General features: G+C 50.5%; 1 protein-coding gene across 3 annotated transcripts in view; it reads right to left on the bottom strand.

The window, feature by feature from the left end:
* The window catches only part of POU2F3 (POU class 2 homeobox 3), a 53,946-nt gene that overhangs the window by 10,757 nt on the left and 23,637 nt on the right, over positions 1 to 19,552 (bottom strand). For all 3 annotated transcript variants that reach the window (XM_064173215.1, XM_064173217.1, XM_064173214.1), the window contains 2 exons: positions 5,507 to 5,611; positions 4,626 to 4,728 (listed from right to left, as the gene is read on the bottom strand). In XM_064173215.1, coding sequence (XP_064029285.1) covers positions 4,626 to 4,728; positions 5,507 to 5,611 — 208 coding nt within the window. The remainder of the gene's footprint in view (positions 1 to 4,625; positions 4,729 to 5,506; positions 5,612 to 19,552) is intronic.

Genomic DNA, 19,552 nt, shown 5'->3' on the forward strand with positions numbered 1-19,552 from the left:
TCCCTGGGCAACCCATTCCAGCCTCTCACCACTCTCCTGCTCAACAACTTCCTCCTCACCTCCAGGCTGAACCTACCCACCTCCAGCTTTGCTCCATTCCCCCCACTCCTGACACTCCCTCACACCCTCAAAAGTCCCTCCCCAGCTTTTCTGGAGCCCCCTTCAGATGCTGGAAGGCCACAGGAAGGTTCCCTGGGAGCCTCCTCTGCTCCAGCCTGCACAGCCCCAACTCTTTCAGGCTGTGCTCACAGCAGAGCTGCTGCAGCCTCTGAGCATCCTCCTGGCCCTGCTCTGGACACTCTCCAGCATCTCCACATCCCTCTTGTCCCAGGGGCTCCAGAACTGGATGCAGTACTCCAGGTGGGGTCTCAGCAGAGCAGAGCAGAGGAGGAGAATCCCCTCCCTGGCCCTGCTGGCCACACTGCTGCTGCTGCAGCCCAGGCTCTGCTTGGCTTTCTGGGCTGCAAGTGCACACTGCTGGCTCCTGTTGAGCTTCTCCTCCAGCAGCATCCCCAAGTCCCTCTCCTCAGAGCTGCTCTCCAGCCACTCACTGCCCAGCCTGGATTTGTGCTTGGCACTGCCTCGACCCAGCTGCAGGACCCTGCACTTGACTAGACTCAATGTATCACACATGTGGCATGCACCACATCTTTCAGACTCAGTTCTCCTGCTTACTTACAGTCAGGAAGGGGATAAAAATAACTGATTTTAACAGCATTACTACCCAGTTAGATCCACACAGAGCAGGCATGTAAGGCTTCACTCTTGGCTGCAGGGTTTCTGCTTGTGCACATCACAGACTTCTCATCTGGCAGTCCCCTTTTGTGTTTCTATTTTATCTACCTCCCTGGCCCTGCTGGCCACACTTCTCCTACTGCAGCCCAGTCTCTGCTTGGCTTTCTGGGCTGTAAGTGCACACTGCTGGCAGCAGAGGCTTTTCTGACTCCAACTTTCATCCCCAAAAGAGAAACTAATCCTGCTCCCATTTGATCTCCTGAGCCTGCACCCTCTGCACAGCGAAACGTAGCAAGCAGTGTCACTTTGAAGCTGTCTGACTCTTTTCTTTTCTACTCTACTGTATTTCAAACCAATGGAATTTCCTTTTGGAATATATAAACTGACACCAAATGATGAAAGGAGGGAGGGGAAAAAAAGAAGAAGAAGAAGAAGAAGAAGAAAGGCAATCCATAAAGCTAACAAAACCTGGTATTTATGGAGGCTGTGTAATTGTTCAGTTGACAAATGCTCCCCCACAAGCCTATATCTCTTACAGGCAATGTCCTAAAGGATTAAGCAGCAAAACAAAGCAGTGTAGTTCCCTGGAAATTTAAGTTAGGTGCTTCAAGTCTGTTGTGAGTGAAGCCTGTAGAATTTAGTGAGGATTTATGGCCTCTCTGGAAGCAGTCAATATATTCCATTGATTGCTCCTGACATTTAGAGGGAAAAAGCATAGAAATTTATGGACTTGTGGAAAAAGAAAAGAAAGGGGAGGAGGGAGGGGGAAAAATAATCTCCAGAATCAATCATTCCCTTTTCTCTCTCTTTTCTGCCTTTCCTCTTCTCAAATTGATATCTGAATGTGCAGGATCCCATTTATTTATTTAGATTGATGTTTCAGGAAAGGCTTCTCCAACGCTGGGACAACTTTGAAATTCAAATGCAGGCAGGTAATGAGGTGCACATTTTTAAGAGGGCAGGTAATTAATCACTGGAATGACTTGCCTAAGGCCATGGTGGATGCTCTGTCATTTGGAGTCTTTAAAAGTCATGATTGAACACCTTTCTGAAAGCTGAGCTCGAATGAAAATTATGGGCTGGAGTAGGGAGTCACCAGTTTGACAGCTGATGGGACCGAGGCAGTGCCTTCCCAGGATGAAGCCTTCAGCAGCAATGTTTTGGCTGACAGTGTTCCCAGCATCTACCTGGCTGCCTGTTCCCATTTCTAAGGCACAGAGCTCTCACCCCCTTATTCAGGTGTGCCAGCATTAACTATTCAATGTGCAGCACAGTGAGGCACATCAGAGCATAATCAATCTGACCTGAGAACATGTCTAGCTTAAAGTCATAGAATCAAGCAGGTTGGAAAGGACCTCCAAGATCATCCAGTCCAACCTAGCACCCAGCCCTAGACAATCAACCAGACCATGGCACTAAGTGCCCCAGCCAGGCTTGGCTGCAACACCTCCAGCCACAGCCACTCCACCACCTCCCTGGGCAGCCCATTCCAATGCCAATCACTCTCTCTGCCAACAACTTCCTCCTAACATCCAGCCTAGACCTGCCCTGGCACAGCTTGAGGCTATGTCCCCTTGTTCTGTTGCTGGTTGCCTGGCAGCAGAGCCCAACTCCACCTGACTACAGCCTCCCTTCAGGTAGTCATAGCAACCAAAACCTGTATCCTCGGGGAGGTTAAGTCTGCAGCTGAGTCCCCCATGAAATCCATGAATTGATGCACCCAGGAGACATTGAGGCTGCTCCCATGACAGCCCAAGTGACAGCTTCAGGAGTATTTTGTGTACCTCTCTGGTATCAGAGAATCATAAACCAGTAGGGACTGGAAGGGACCTCTGAAGATCATCGAGTCCAAAACAGGATCACCCAGGGCAGGTTACACAGGAGTGCATCCAGATGGGTCTTGAAATCCTCCATAGAAGGAGACTCCACAACCTCTCTGGGCAGCCTGCTCCAGGGCTCCAGCACCTTCACACCAAAGAAGTTTCTCCTCATGTTGAGGTGGAACTTTCTGGCTTCTAGTTTGTATTTCTTGCAGAATGCTCCACCTGTATCTGCACCAAACAACTAACTCCACAAAACCACTCTGTGCCTCCACTTTCACTCCCCAGTGGCTCTGCATGCACATGCCAAAGGATCAGGAAAGCTTGGCAATCATCTATCCAAATGGAAGTGCTCTTGCACAAGCAGCCAGCTACTGGCCAGAATATTCAGCCTGTATCCAGTCTGGAACCAAAAATGGTCATGGCCAAATCAGTGGCCATCTGCTGGGGGGGAGGGAGAGGGTTATAGCTGCCAAAGGAACTAAATTAATAGAAGAAGCTAACTTTGTGAAAGGAAGCAAGTTCTGGTTTGCAGCAGGATGTGTTTCCTACTGTGCATCAATAAAAGCAGGCAGCAAGCAATAGATTAGCCTGCCCCTGCCATTTCAAACTCACTTCTAGATTATTGGTGAGTAGACATCAAACAGTTCCTTTGTACATCACTCAGCATCATGTGGCAGAGTTCAGAGTTCACACAGCAGCACTGAGAAATACATTTGCCACTTGCCTACCACACAGATTCTCTTTTGGAGTGTACCCAGCAGCCAATTCAAGCTGCAGAGATTTTTGAGGTCTTAATTCTGACTCTTGGTTGATACAGAGGGACTTCAGTGCTGAAATGAATCAAGAATGTAAGCAGAAGAGCCAAGTCCCTTTGCCTCTGTCAGGTTATGGAGCAAAGCCTGTACTTGCCATTGCCTTCATCCTCATTGCTGAGGTGACATTAAAATAACCAGCAGTGAAAACAGAAGCCCAGGGACTTTCTCAGGCACTGAGTTCAACCTTCCTGCCTTGCATGGAGCTGAGGGCACTGTTTCAGAAGTAGTTAGACCTCCTGTCCTGTCCTCTCCTCTCCTGCCCCATGGCTGGGAGTGAGATTTGGGAACACCATGGGCAACTCTAAACCTCTCAGCTCTCATCCTGGGTTGCTCCTGGTTAGGTTAGATCTGTTTGTTCTAGTGCCAGAACTACCCTTGCACCAGAGCAGCTCAGCTCCTGCACTTGCTCTCCCTCTAAGGTATTTTGAGGGATCAGCTCCAGCTCTCCTCAGCTTTCAGGAGGAAACGATGAGGGCTAAACCAGAGGCTGAGAGCTCAGGCAGGCTGCAGCTGCTCCCCAGGGAGCTCCTCGCTCCCCAGCAGGCTCCTTGCTGAAAGGCAGGCAGATGCTGCTGCCTTGCTCTTCAGAGGTGGGATCCATCCCCAGGCTGCCAAGCCTGGCCCCAAGGTGGCACTCTTGGCGCACACAAGCCACAGGTGCCAGGAGCATCTCCCAGACCGGACCCTTCCCGGAGCTAGCAGGATAATCCCAGCGATGTGAGCGAGCAGGGAGGGAAGAGAAGGGGGAAAATGCATCTGCTGAGGTTGCAGCAGGACAGACACCATCGCCTGGGACCAGATGAAAGGCTACGGCTGTGAGAAGGGAGGTTTTTCCTAGATGTGTATCTGCTCCTAATGATTCCAGGCTGCGAGAGGTGAGGCTGCCCAGCCTGGAGAAGGCTCCAGGTAGACCTTAGAGCAGCCTTCAAGTGCTTGAAGGGCATAGGAGAATGCTGAGGAGGGACTTTTGACAAGGGTTTGTAGTGACAGGCTGAGAGGGAATGGATTGAAGCTTGAGGAGGGGAGATTGAGGCTGGAGATTAGGAAGAAATTCTTTCCAGTGAGGGTCATGAGCCACTGGAACAAGTTGCCCAGGGAGGTGTTCAAGGCCAGGATGGATCAGCCCCTGGGCAGCCTGGGCTAGTGGGAGCTGTTCCTTCCCATGGCAAAGGGTTGGACCTGGGGGATCTTGAATATCCCTCCCAACCCAAACTGTTCTATGAATCCCCCTCTCAGCTCCCATTGCTCTTACCTTGTTGCCCAGCCTGAGACTGAGACAGAAGAAACTGGGGAACAGACTGCATGTGACCAGGAAGCAGTACAAGCTGCTGCAGGGTGTGAAGAGAGCTCATATCCTAAGGGAAAAAGGAACAACACAACTCAGAGAAGTCTGCTCCTTACCCAGCTCCAGCTCTGCTGCAGAGCTTCCCTGCTCTCTCAGGCTGTCCTTGACCCCATTCACACTTCTGACAAGATGTAAGTGCTAAACTCCAACTTTTACCTTATGAAACCCAAAGTTCCCTCAAGGAATTAATTCCTTCTATGGTATACCTCCATTTGAGGCAAGGTATTCAAGAACAGCTGCACTGGTTCTGACCAAGAGTTCTTGTAGCCTAGAATCCTGTGGATGGCATAAGCCAGATGTTTATGAAATGGGCAACCATACCCAGGACTTTTCCTTGGCATTGTCCCAAACTTCCATTGTTTTCAGTTCAAAGGATTCCCTGATCATGGTTTGGTTTGCCTGCTTAGGAAACCCTCAAAGGAAATCTCTTCCAAGCACATGTCCAGCCTGGCTTTGAACCCATGCAACACCTGCAGAAAGCTGACTTCTGCCAACACAGATCCACTTCTCCAGTGTGGTGCCCACCAGACCCTCAGAGTCCTCTTTTGCCACTGTCAAAGAGCAGCTGTAGTTTGACAAGTGGTGCCCACCACACCCTCAGAGCCCTCTTTAGCCACATTCAAAAGGCAGCTGTAGTTTGACAAGTGGTGCCCACCACACCCTCAGAGTCCTCTTTAGCCACATTCAAAAGGCAGCTGTAGTTTGTAAGTGTCTCAAATCCAGCCCAGAGGCTCACTAACCAGTGCCAGGTCAGATTTCTGCATCCCTCAAGCAGCACAGTCACTTACCCCTGCAATTTGGCTTCCAGGCATCATCGATGACCCCTGCACAAGGTGACCTGACCTAGGGGGGATTGCAGATTGTAAGGAGTCACTGAGGTCTTCAGTTTTAATCTGAAAAAGAGCAAAGTGTGGCATTAGGGAGCAGAGAAGGGGCTGCAGGATGTGTGCAAGGGGCACCTAGGAGGCTGGAAAGGACCAGGAAAGGGCTGCTCCTTGCAGAGAAGAGGTAAAGGTCCATGCCTTGCTTTGCAGGATGGTGTGGTCCTTCCTCACCTCTTCTCTGCCAAGCCAAGAGGGAGCCTGCAGCTTGCTCAGTTAAAATGTGTTAATTAAAACACTTTAGGAAGCAAGCAAGTTCCAGTGATTTAGCAAAGTTTAATGCTTGTGAGTGCTTTGCTCAGACAAAACCTTGAGGCATGTGGGGGTTGCAAGGAAGAGATGAAACAATTCTCCTTTGGAGATCACGACTCAGAAGCTGATGGAAGGATTGGCTGTAGGTAACCACTCATTTTGTTCTGCAGGCAGCAGAGAATGATGCTAGAAGGAGGGGATGAGAAAGGAAAGATCATCAAGTAAAAGAGCTCAAAAAGCAGAGGAATCTTCCAGACTTGAAAATGCAGCACCCCAGGCACCAAAGGCTTTCTGGTAGAAGTTGAGCAAATACAAGAAGAAACTGTACTCTGGCAAGGACAAATCTGCTTCCTTAGCTGTAGGACAAGAACTGGAAAACTTGAAAGGTGCCAGCCCTTTGTCCAGTGGGCATTTTGACCTACTTTAATGTTCAAGCAAGATTCATGTCTCCCAAAAAAACCCAACCCAAACCAAAACCCCACAGAGCATGATGTCTGAGGCCACGTTTTAAAGAGGAGAATTTACCCAGGGACCAGAGCTGACTCCTTCTTTCTGGTTTATTCCATCCTGACCTTATTGCTATATGAAAACAAAACAAATCCAATAACAACTTCCTCCAAGCAGACAAACAAACAAACAAAAAACCCCTCCCAATCAAGCAGCAAGCCTCCAAACAAACACAGCAAGCAAACAAACAGCCAAAGGAGAACTGTTGCATCACTTCATGCTAACTGAAATCCTTGGCTAAGTCTGCCTGGGACAGCAGAGAGTGGAACCTGGTTGGGGAGATTTTAGGAGTGTTTAATTCCTGAAAGCTGTCTGAGAGGTGGACATGAACAGATGCCATGAAGAGGAGGCAAAATTCATACAGAGCAAGCAATTTCTAACCCTAGGCTTAAGTTGTTCCTAAGCATGAAAATGCCTTAAACAAGCCTCACATCCTGAGTTCCATTCCCCACCTAAGCCTTCCCAAACCAAGAAGATAACTTCTTTATGGCAAGAGATATTTGTTCCCCCTGCCTCTTTGCCACACACTGTAACAAAGTCAGGAGGGCAGCAGAAAGAACACAGCTTGCAAACCTGAGTTCCATTCCCCACCTAAGCCTTCCCAAACCAAGAAGATAACTTCTTTTTGCAAGACATGTTTGTTCCCCCTGCCTCTTTGCCACACACTGTAACAAAGTCAGGAGGACAGCAGAAAGAACACAGCTTGCAAACCCTGTCCACAGGCTCAGCATTGCAGATCCACTTTTCGTAGTAGGGCTGAACCTCACCACCTCCCATCAAACAACTCCTGAGCCCAGCATGCCCAGAAGATAAGCAAGGTCTCAAGGTCTCATTCGCAGTTTTGGCAGCGCTGGGGGGGGACTTCAGGTCGTACAACCTCCTGCCAGCAGAGGGGGACAAGAAATTCAGCTTTTAAAAGCAGCGACCCGAGCGAATCGGTTTGGTGGAGGGAGGTTTTATCTCCGTTTGACTAAACCGAAGCAATCCAACCAGAGCAGGAGCAAAGGAGAAAATGTGACCCAGTGCAGGAGCAAAGGAGAAAATGTGACCCAGTGCAGGAGCAAAGGAGAAAATGTGACCCAGTGCAGGAGCAAAGGAGAAAATGTGACCCAGTGCAGGAGCAAAGGAGAAAATGTGACCCAGAGCAGGAGCAAAGGAGAAAATGTGACCCAGTGCAGGAGCAAAGGAGGAAATGTGACCCAGTGCAGGAGCAAAGGAGAAAATGTGACCCAGTGCAGGAGCAAAGGAGAAAATGTGACCCAGTGCAGGAGCAAAGGAGAAAATGTGACCCAGTGCAGGAGCAAAGGAGAAAATGTGACCCAGAGCAGGAGCAAAGGAGAAAATGTGACCCAGTGCAGGAGCAAAGGAGAAAATGTGACCCAGTGCAGGAGCAAAGGAGAAAATGTGACCCAGAGCAGGAGCAAAGGAGAAAATGTGACCCAGAGCAGGAGCAAAGGAGAAAATGTGACCCAGTGCAGGAGCAAAGGAGAAAATGTGACCCAGAGCAGGAGCAAAGGAGAAAATGTGACCCAGAGCAGGAGCAAAGGCAAAAACTTGATCCCGAGAGGCTGTGCAAGGAGCTGGCCCTGTAATGTTAACCTCTGCAATTTGGAAGGTGCTGTGTAGAGGGAAGAGGATTACAACATCCACACTCTCATTGCTATAGCTCTGGACACCGCCGAAACTCGTTTTGCAATGCTATTTGCTCCTTGCAACAAGAGTTCTACGTGCTAGGCAATTCCAGTCCTTTCCTACCTTTCAGGTTGGCATGATCATCCTCTTAGTCTGATGCAGGGATAAAAAAAAAAAACCCCAACAACCCAACCAACAAAACCCAAACAAAACAAGAAACCCAAATCAGATGGAAAGATCTTCTTGATCGCTATCGCCGCGGGTCGGTGTCTAAATGGTAGACAGAAGGTGAGGAGAAGACACCGTTAGCCCTGAATCATCCACTCAGTGCAAGCCAATGGCTTGATGCATTAAAAAGAAGTCAACCAAGCCAAAAAAGATGAAAAAAAAAAGAAAAAGCAAAGCCCCAAACTAATAATTTACTCCTGCTTGCAATTGATGTGTGCCTGCCTGGCGCGACGCAGCCGCCCGAAACGAGGAGCTAGGGGCGGCTGGGAGAAGAAGCCACTTGGTCCCCATGGAAGTGAAGTGTTGGAGAAGCAGGAGCCATTTCCACACTGGAAGGGAAAAAAAAAAATGTTTCCAGCTGCCAAGTGGAATGATTTGGAAGCCTTCCAGGGCGAAAGGGGTGTGTAGCTGCATCCCGGCATCGCACAATGTGAGAACGGGAGGTGGGTTTGGCAAAGGACCTGCTCCCGACTCAAAAACAACACAGCCTCAGCTCCCACTGCTCCTTCCCCCGGCCCTGCGGTTCTCTGCCTCCCTCCTGCGCAGTGGGCGGGCACCTATGGGGCTCTTGACAAACCCTTCTCCCCTACACCTACTTTTTCATTGGGTTTAAGCTCAAATTTACCTCTCCCTCTCCTCTTCCTCTCCCCAACGGGCCTGCAGCTGGCTAATTGCTCATTAGCAGGAGCTCAGGGGGTATAGCCAAAACTTTGGGGATGGTTTATGCAAATCTTGCACCTTCATATACTCACTTTCCCCCCCCCCCCCCCCCCCCTCCCCTCCCTGGCTAAACCTGCAGTGTTCCCAACTGCACATGAAAAAAAAACCCCAAACCCCAAACCCCCCCAAAAAACCACACACATGGTGGGTGAGGCCACTCAACATCATAAGATTCCCTTAAAATAATGTAAATCTCAAATGAATAGAATAAGAGGAGGAGTTGGGTGCTCAAAGGTGCATCAGGCTCTTGTTTGTGGCTGGTTTGGGGTTTTTTTAATACAGAAAGGAGAAAAGTTCTCTTTAAGGAATGAAATAAAAAAGAGGTTGAGGATATCACAGAATCACTTCATGCAGATATTTGGTAGGAACCCTGATAAAAGGCTGCAAAAGAAACATTGATATAGCCAAAACCAGGACCAGATGGCATTGGGGTTCCTCAGGACCATGGCTTGGCATGACAGTCAGGCCAGGTGGGGAATGGGAAACAGGAAATCATGGAGAACAGATCCTGTACATGGAATGGTTTGGGGGCTGGAAGAGACCTTAGAGATCATCCAGTTTCAAACCTTCTGCCATGGGCTGGGACAAAGAATCATAGAATCAAGCAGGTTGGAAGAGAGCTCCAAGCTCAGCCAGCCCAACCTAGCACCCAGCCCTGCCCAACCAACCAGACCATGGCACTAAGTGCCCCAGCCAGGCTTGGCTTCAACACCTCCAGCCACAGCCACTCCACCACCTCCCTGGGCAGCCCATTCCAATGCCAATCACTCTCTCTGCCAACAACTTCCTCCTGACATCCAGCCTAGACCTCCCCTGGCACAGCTTGAGGCTGTGTCCCCTTCTTCTGTTGCTGGCTGCCTGGCAGCAGAGCCCAACCCCACCTGGCTACAGCCTCCCTTCAGGGAGCTGCAGGCAGCAATGAGCTCTGCCCTGAGCCTCCTCTGCTGCAGGCTGCACACCCCCAGCTCCCTCAGCCTCTCCTCACAGGGCTGTGCTCCAGGCCCCTCACCAGCTTCATTGCTGTTCTCTGGGCACCTTCCAGCACCTCAACATCTCTCTTGACTTGAGGAGCCCAGAACTGGACACAGCACTCCAGGTGTGGCCTGACCAGCACATCTTCCACTAGATCAGGCTGCTCATCTAATTTGGCCTTGAACAGCTCTAGGGGGAGGTCATCCACAACCTCCCTGGCCAGCCTGTTCTAGTGTCTTTCCACCCTCTTCCCACACAGTTCTATTTGGGATAATAACACTATAGAAGGATAAAGGAACTTGTGACAGAGTGGAGCCATGCAGTGCACTGCCAACCTCCAGGCACCTTCTTCTCCATGGGTCAGAGCAGACTGCCCGGGCAGGGCAGGGAGCAGCTCCGAGCTCCTCCAGAGCAGCTATCAGCAGGTGGCGGCACCAGCACATGGAGCTACTTAGGGCTTCTTGGGCTAGGAAAGGAATCACACTTGGGAATCTCAAGTGGATGTTTTCACAGCCTTAAAACAGGGTCAGCTGCCCCCGAGCAATCAGTGTGAAAAACACAGGAAGGGTGACTGGAAAGAGAGTCCTTTCCTCAGCTGGCTTGCACATCTGCTGTGCCTGGCCAAGGATGGATTGCTCCTTACCTATCTCTGGTCTAAAAAAACCCAACCAACCAACCAAACAAACAAAAACAACCCCCCCAAAAAAGCAAAACAAACTAAGAAACATATTGAGGGCGATGGAAAATGATCAAAGCTCTTCAGCTTGCTTGCGTAACCCATTTGTGGAAGGTGTTTCATAAACATTTCATAAGAAGGAGAATTATGAAGAAAACATCTCCCAACCTGCCTGCAATTACTGCACAAACTCTTCCTTACCAGTAGGAAGAAGAGGAGGGGACACACACACACACACAAGAAAGCACATCTGTTTTGTAACTGATCTGTGAGCTTTTGGCAAGCGTTCGCCTGCTGCAGATGCAGTGCAGGGCTGGAAAAAGTCAGCCCTGCACCAGGAAGCTTGAGAGATTCACCTCAGCACCTCTGAGTTCACTGCATGGAAGAGCTGTTGCCTCCTGACACGCTGACCAACAGACAATTGGAGTGATGGACTGAAAATATTTGGAGTCATAGGGTCAAGCAGGTTGGAAGAGACCTCCAAGCCCAACCCTAGCCAATTAACCACCAAGTGCCCCAGCCAGGCTTTGCTTCAACACCTCCAGGGATGGTATCACAGTATCATCAAGGTTGGAAGAGACCTCATAGATCATCAAGTCCAACCCTTTACCACAGAGCTCAAGGCTAGACCATGGCACCAAGTGCCACGTCCAATCCTGCCTTGAACAGCCCCAGGGATGGCGACTCCACCACCTCCCTGGGCAGCCCATTCCAATGCCAATCACTCTCTCTGCCAATAACTTCCTCCTAACATCCAGCCTAGACCTCCCCTGGCACAACTTGAGACTGTCCCCCCTTCTTCTGTCCCTGGTTGCTTGTGAGGGGCAGATTCCACAGGCTGCAGCCCTCCTTGTAGAAAGCCAGTTTAGGATCATTGCTCACTGGTAAGCACAGGGTGTTAGGGGTTGGAAGAGACTTCTTCTCACAGGGAATTGGAGACAGAACAAAGGGGAATGGCCTCAAGCTGAGGCTGGGGAGGTTTAGATTGGACATTAGGGAAAAGTTTTCCAGGGACTGGAATGAGCTGCCCAGGGAGGTGGTGCAGTCACCCAGCCTGGCTGTGTTTCAGGGTGGTTTGCATGTGGTGCTTGGGGCTATGGCTTGAGGTGAATCTTGTAAAGTAGGGTTCTAGGCTGGACTCGATGCTCCTGAGGGGCTCTGCCAACCAGCATGGTGCTGTGATCCTGTGATTCCACAGATCAACTCTGCACTGCTCTCCCTCACCTATTAGGCAGCAAAGCAGGCAGGCTGAACACAGCCACAAGCCACCTCTTTGTGATGAGCACTCCTGCACCGCTCCGTCATCCTTTTCACCCAGGTGGAACCCACCGACTGATTCAGCACCCAAAGGCTCTGATGCTTTCCCCCAAACTAGATAAGAGAGCTTCATGCCCTGCCAGAGTGAGGCTGTTACAGCCCTGTCAGCCTTCTCCAGTGCCATTCATGAGGCAGGAGCTGTGGTTGCTGCTGTGAGATAGAAGACAACCATATTTGTTGTGCAGTTTCTATGTAGACGGCAACCTCTTTGAAGCAGATGTTTATCTGCCTTCATATCTGCCTTATCTCACAGTCAGCAACTCCCAACTGCTTAGGAGTTTAACCTGCTCACATCCCTCCCACCACTGCAGAGCACTGAGGCTGCTGCACCGGAGTGAAGAGGGTCAGGTGCACATAGGCTTGAGAGGATCTCAACCAACTGCCCCTTGCTGGGAGCAAACAGCGAGGTTCTACCAGGGCTGAAGCACTTCCAAAGTGGTCTTTAATGCACCAGGACTGTCTGCAGCTGATCCAAAGTGATTTGCCTGAAGAGAGAAAGTTTTGTGACAGAAACAGCTGTCAAACCCAGATCCAGATTCAAAGTGGAGCAGGGAAGATTTAGGCTGGACATCAGGAAGAAGTTCTAGACAATGAGAGTGGTAAAACACTGGAACAGGTTGCACAGAGACCTGGTTGAGGCTCCATCCCTGGAGACATTCAAGATCAGCCTTGCTGTGGCCCTGCTCTAGTTGCAGGTGTCCCTGCTGCCTGCAGTGGGGTTGGACAAGGTGAGCTTTGAGAGTTCCTTGCAAGGTGCCCTTTGAGGGCCCTTTCCTGCAACCCAAGGCAGCTGCAGTTAGCTGAGCCTTCCCACCTGCCAGTGGCAGAAGCAGGCTTCTTGCTGGATTAGCTGCACACGTGGGCACCATCAAATACACACTAATAAAGAATTAAAGCAATAATAATAATGGGCCTGCAATTACTCTTTGCACATGTCCTATCCTGCACACATGGCAAGGCTTAACAGACCTCCAGGAAGACAGCAGCAAACCCTTTTGTCAACACAATGCTGCTCAGCCTGGAACCTTTGCTGTCCTTCCAGGCTGAAGGATGAGAAGGGGCTTTTGACAAGGGTTTCTTGTAATAGGATGAGAGGGAATGGATTGAAGCTTGAGGAGGGGAGACTGGAGATGAGGAAGAAATTCTTGACAGTGAGAGTAGGGAGACACTGGCACAGGTTGCCCAGGGAGGCTGCGGATGCCTCCTGCCTGGAGGTGTTCAGGGCCAGGCTGGTGAGCCCTTGAGCAGCTTGGTCTAGCAGGAGGTATCCCTGCCCATGCAGGGGGGTTGGAACTGGATGATCTTTGAAGTCCTTTCCAACTCAAACCATTCTATGAATCTATGATTTTTCAGAAGCTGTCAACATGACAAGAGGAGAGTTAATCCCTTCCTAAATACATTACAGGCTACATCCTGAACCCCCAACCTCCACACAGCTAAGTGAGGCCTTTGAGTTCATCAACTGAGGCCTGATCTGATGTACTTCATCCTCAGGATGTTTCTAGAGCCTTAGCTGTAGTAAAAGTGAGGGTGGGAAACCAAACTTGAAGAGTAACTGAGCTGCCTACTTCATAGAAGAGAAGAAGCAGAGCCACACTCAGCTCCCCAGCCATGGGCTTTCAGCCACAGCATTTCCCTGGGAGAACAGGACAAAGAAAGAAGCCAAAGCTGCTCTCTGTGCTCAGTTACCAACCTCAAGAGGATCACGTGGAGCACAACAGGCTTCAAAAGCAGGCAAGGGAGTGGAGAACCAAAACCAGAGGTGAGCAGAGCACTTGCTGAGAGTCTTCATGCTTGTATCGGTTCCTGCTCAGGTAGGAGCATCCTGATGAAAGGCTGCTCCACGCTGGAGGCTGCAGCCTCTGCAGGAGCACAGAAGCTAGCTCCTGCCTTTGGGAGGTGAGCTGTGTTCAGGGAGCACAGAAGCTAGCTCCTGCCTTTGGGAGGTGAGCTGTGTTCAGGGAGCACAGAAGCTAGCTCCTGCCTTTGGGAGGTGAGCTGTGTTCAGGGAGCACAGAAGCTAGCTCCTGCCTTTGGGAGGTGAGCTGTGTTCAGGGAGCACAGAAGCTAGCCTCTGCCTTTGGGAGGTGAGCTGGGTTCAGGGAGCACAGAACTGGTAAAAAGGCAGTGAAAAGCAGCCACCTGCAGCACCTTTGTTCTGGCTGTTGGTGCTCAGACATGTGGTACCTTCTCTCCAAAGCCTGAGCATGTGGCAAACTGATTTAAAAACAGGGAAGGGAAAGGTGCCACTGACTTGGCCAGAAGGGGAGGAACCTCCAGACCAGGCATGGAGAATGATTTCACCACCATTAAGGCTGTGATTTGCCTCTTGTCTCCATTCCAGAACTCTCCCTACCCATCCTCAGCCTAGAGGTCCTGCCCTTCTGCCCCAACCCTCTCATGAGTTGCAGCATGGTTTTCTGCATCCTTCTCACTTGCCCAACTTCCAAAGCTCTCCAGAACTCCACCTCTGCCTACACCTTTGTGCTTATCTGCTTTACTCCCACCCTGGCCTGCATCCCTGCCCCTTTCCTTATCAATCCGATTTCACACACGCCAGGCTTCATGGCTTCTCCCAAGCCATCCTGCATGCTCACACAGGCTCCCTGGAGCCTAAGCATGTTCATGTTGCAGTCAGCAGCAAAGCTGCCTTACTGGCCTTTTCTGGGGCCTGAGCTAGCCCCTTAACTGCTCTCCCAATTCCCAGCAGGACCAACTTCCCCTTTCCCCTCTCTTGTCTGTGAGGAGCAAACTGGGATTGTTCTGGTTCTCCATATCCTCTGGCTACCAACTAATCACAAACCATCTACAGTCCTGGCACTGCCTCCCAGCTGTACAGTGCTGATCTCCCTGGACCAGAGGAGGGCAGAGCAGCGTCCACCCAGCCAGCTGTGGCACAGGTAGCCTTGGAAGCAAGGCACTTTCCACCACAGCTTGCATTTGAAAGGAATGAAGTGGGAATCAGACAGCTCCCGTGACTGGGCTTGGCTCCATCCCCGCTCCTTGGCTTTCTCTGATTGGTTCCCAGCAGTTTTGGCACCAGTTGCTATGCCCCAGGGAGCTGGGACACAAGAAGAGCAGCTAGAGGGATTGCATTAAATACACACAAGTATTCTAATTAAAAAAGAAAGGGAGAGTGAGAAAGATCAACTTCACCAGAGAGCATCCCAGAGCTTTCCAGTTTGGGTGGAGGGAATGAGGTCTGAGAGGAACGAGGAGCTCAGAGCCAGTCCTCTGCTGCCAGGCAACTGCTACACTTCAGGGCAGCAGGGCAAGAAGGCTGCTTGCTAGTTACAAGCCAGTGTCTGACTCCTGATTCCACAGGGAGCACCTCTGCAGGGAGAGAAAGTGCCCTCTGATGCCAGGCTGCCAAAATTAGAGGCCTTGCTTCAAAGCCCATTGCCTTCTCCTGCTTGTGCTGTGCCTTGACCTTCTGCAGAATGGGTGTAGGGCCCCACCCTCGCTGGGTGGTGCCTGCTTTTGATTGAATTCTTGGAGCTCACCAGATGAAAGGCCTTCAAGAAGTCCTCTCCTTATTACAAATGAGCCATTCTCCAGTGGGCAGGGGAGTTATGGCCATGCACAGCAGTTGGTGCTACTCATCGCTTACAAAGGTGCTGGGCAACCTAAGTAGTGGCTTGGCAGTGGCACCAATGCCCTGAGCTTAGTCTCTGTTGTGGACACACTATTTGTGTCCCTTTCTAGAAGCCCATGAAACTCAGGCTTGCCTCCTGCAAGCCTAGAAAGTGTTTCTCAAAGGATGACAGAAGGGAGTTTGCATGAAGAGAAGACCTATCTGTCTTTCCCTGACCTCTAAGGCAGCTTTGAAGCTGTTGTGCAAGATGCATTGCCAGTGGACCGAGGCAGCAGGCACTGGAAATAGCCTGCAAATAAAGGTTGCTCTTCAGAAGCCTGCAGCAGGAAAGCAGGACTTTGTGAATGGGCTGCAGATGGATCTTAAGGAGCAGATAGAACCCAGCCAGCTGGCTCTGAAGTGGGGCTGGGTTGTTGTCAACTGTTATTCATAGAATCAAGCAGGTTGGAAGAGAGCTCCAAGCTCAGCCAGTCCAACCTAGCACCCAGACCTGGCCAAGCAACCAGACCATGGCACTAAGTGCCCCAGCCAGGCTTGGCTTCAACACCTCCAGCCACAGCCACTCCACCATCTCCCTGGGCAGCCCATTCCAATGCCAATCACTCTCTCTGCCAACAGCTTCCTCCTAACATCCAGCCTAGACCTGCCCTGGCACAACTTGAGGCTGTGTCCCCTTGTTCTGTTGCTGCTTGCCTGGCAGCAGAGCCCAACCCCACCTGACTACAGCCTCCCTTCATTGACTAACATAAATGAATTCAGAGGTTTCATTCTACCCCTTGAGAAAAAAAAAAATGAAGGCCAAATCCTTCCTCCTACTTCTTTCCCTCACAAGCTCCTCCAGAAGCTCACTGCCTGGTTTTGGAGTTCATTCCCAGCAATCTCATTTGAGGCATTTTGCAAGGTGCCAAAACAGACCTAGCTTGAAGAAGAGGTTCCTCTACCTGATCTGTCCTAAGCAAAACAGTGCCATATATAGAAGCAGAGGACTTTCCCTCAAGCCAAGGCTTTCTCTGATGCCTTCCCAAAGGGCTGCATTTCAATGAAGAACCAGAGCACACATACAAATTTATGCAATCAGCTTATCCCTAGGACAGAGCAAGGAAACTTCAAAAGGGAAAGGCCAAAGTAGTGTTGAGCTTAGATCCAATGTCAGGCAAGGCAGATACAGCCAGCCATGCTGATTTCCAGCTGGTGGAGGCTCAAGAGATGAAAAGCAGATGCAAGGCTTAGGCTGATACCCTGGGGCAATGCAGAGAAGAAGAGAGAGTGAAATCTGAATTGATCCCCAGAGGGGAGAAGGAAGCAGGATGTAAACCTCCCCTTGAGAAGAGGGTAAAGCAGGACTGGGATGGAAATCTGGAGGGCAGACTGAAACCTGAACTACCCACAGGGAAAAAGCCAAGCAGGAACAGAAATGACATATAGGAGCACATGAGATTAGGGGGAGGTGGGAACACAAAGTGGAATGAAAGGCTATGAGAGAGATCCCTGGGGGGAGGGAAGCCCTGGTTGAGCAAAATTAAATCTGCAGGGAGTTTTGCATCCCAGATATTAATAACAAACTACCTAGCAAGTGAGGCCCTTCTTGCCACCTTCAAAAGGATGGAGGGGAGGAAGAACTGGTCTGTGGTTGAGCACAAGACTATGAATCAGAGAATCAGAGCCCATATCCCAGCTCTGCCAGAAAACAGGTCCCTGGATTACAATGCACCTCCACAGGCAACTGTCCTAAAAAGCATCCATTGATTTCAGCTGCAATCCTGGTGCTCAGCATCTTTGGGCAAAGCCAGGTAGTCAGCCTGCATCTGCCTCATCTCTAGGACAGGGTGAAACACCTCCCTACCTTCCAGAGGCATCAGGATGCTAAATTCATTAGCAAAGTACCTTCAGACATGTGGGTGGAAAGCATCAAACAAGGTCAGAGTGTTATTAATGGCACTGAAGAGCCGCAGATGATTTGAGATCTCAGGTGTGCTTTGCCCACTTGAATTTCTCATATCATAGATTCATAAAGTTCATAGAAGGGGTTGGGTTGGAAGGGACCTTACAGATGATCCAGTTCCAACCTCCTGCCACGGGCAGGGAAACCTCCCTCTAGAGCAGATTTTGGAGTGGAGGAATTTTTCACTGGTCCTTGTCCCTCACTAGTTTTTATGACAGCAAAATACACTCAACTGGCCCCAAAAAAAAAAGCCTTCTCAGGTCCTACTGACTGGGAATCTTAACCAGCTCAGTTATTTAATGCTAACTGACCACTGGAAGAGAGGGACTTTGGGATGTGCTCCTCACACCCCCCTGCAGCACTCAAACTGCCAATGTGTGACACTCAGCGTGCAAGCAGAAGTGCAGAGCTGAGCTGCCTGTGAACTGTGAGGCCACTTCAACTGCACATCTCATCTCCTTATCTTGTTCTGGATGCTTCTCTCTGCTTTCTGAAGGAACACATCTCCATATTCCCTCCTTTTCCCCAGGTAAATCCATCCCCAGATCCCATTTCTGGGCAGCCTGTTGAAAAGAGATCTAGCTCCTGATCGGTGCAAACTGAAGACTATGAAGGGGAGTAAAGAAGCAGCAGGAAGATCCAGGCTGTGCTGAACCTTGGGCTGCTCAAACAGGCAAAGCTGCCTGCTCCTGTGTCTGAAATGTTGTGGAGTCCCACGGCAGGATCACCTTTCACTGATACAAATAGCAAACCTGTTATTAGCATTAAGCAAATAACAGCTCTGCCTGCCAGGGTTAGCCTTCTGCTGGAATGAAACTGCACCACACATTTGGATACAGAGCACACAGAGATCCTGCTAAGCCTTTCCAGCACTGGTAAGGCAGCAGCTTTCAGCTTTGTTTCAGTCCTCAGAGGGACTGGCAGCCCTGCCATGTGAGGAAGGGATGAGAGAGCTGGGGCTGCTCAGCCTGGAGAAGAGAAGGCTTGGGGAGACCTTATTGCCATGGACCAGCACATAAAGGGTGGCTCCCAGGACCATGGAGACTCCCTTTTGACAAGGAGTCCCACGGAGAAGACAAGGGGTGATGGGGACAAGTCCCTGCTGGGGACATTCCCACTGGACTCCAGAAGACAATTTTTCCCCATGAAAACAGCTGGACATGGGAATCATCTCCCAAGGGCAGCAGTGGATTCCTCTCCACTGGGCAGTTTGAAGACTCAGCTCAGCAGGGTGCTGAGCCAGCTCACTGCAGCTCCACTCTCACCTAGAAAGGTTGGAGCAGATGATCCTCAGGGTCCCTTCCAACCTGGCATTATGGGATTTCAGGAGACACTGCCTCCCTCCACTGGAGTGCAGCTCAGTGCTTGAGAGCATCAACACAGTCCTCTGGAAGGAGAGGAGATCTCAGCCTTCATTCTTCCCTACTTGCCCACTGGATGAAATGGTCACAGGCTCACAGGATGTTAGGGGTTGGAAGGGACCCAAGGAGATCATCCAGTCCAACTCCCCTGCCAGAGCAGGACAATACTAACACAGAGGAACACATCCAGGCAGGCCTTGAGAGTCTCCACAGAAGGAGACCCCACAACCTCTCTAGGGAGCCTGTGCCAGTGCTCTGTAAGCCTTACAGTAAAGAAGTCTCCCTTGTGTTGAGGTGGAATCTCTTTTGCTGCACTTTACACCCATTGCTCCTTGTCCTGTCCCAGGGAGCAGTGACAGATGGTCCTGCACATCACTTTGCTGATGGAAACCACATGAGTGATTCAGCCTCTGGGCATGCTCCTCATCCAGCTGTGGACTGATGCACAGCCCTCTGCTAGGCTGCAACAGTCACAACCAGGCACCTGAGCCCTGTCAGCTCCAGGCATCCACGAACCCTAGCTCCAGATGTGAATCCCAGAAAACAATATTATCTCAGGGCTTAACTCCAGACAAAGGCTGGTGAATTATCTGGATCTCTAGAACAGCTCTCACCAGAGCCATCTACAAAACCAAACAAGGCAATACTGATTTAAAGGCTGAGCACTGTGTATACTGATGGGGAAACAAACCCAAGGAGATCTGGTAAGGCCTCAGCAGCATCACCTGCTGATGGTCACCACCTTACAGTG

This window comes from Pogoniulus pusillus, chromosome 38 (genome assembly GCF_015220805.1).
Source record: "Pogoniulus pusillus isolate bPogPus1 chromosome 38, bPogPus1.pri, whole genome shotgun sequence".
Taxonomy (NCBI): Eukaryota; Metazoa; Chordata; class Aves; order Piciformes; family Lybiidae; genus Pogoniulus; species Pogoniulus pusillus.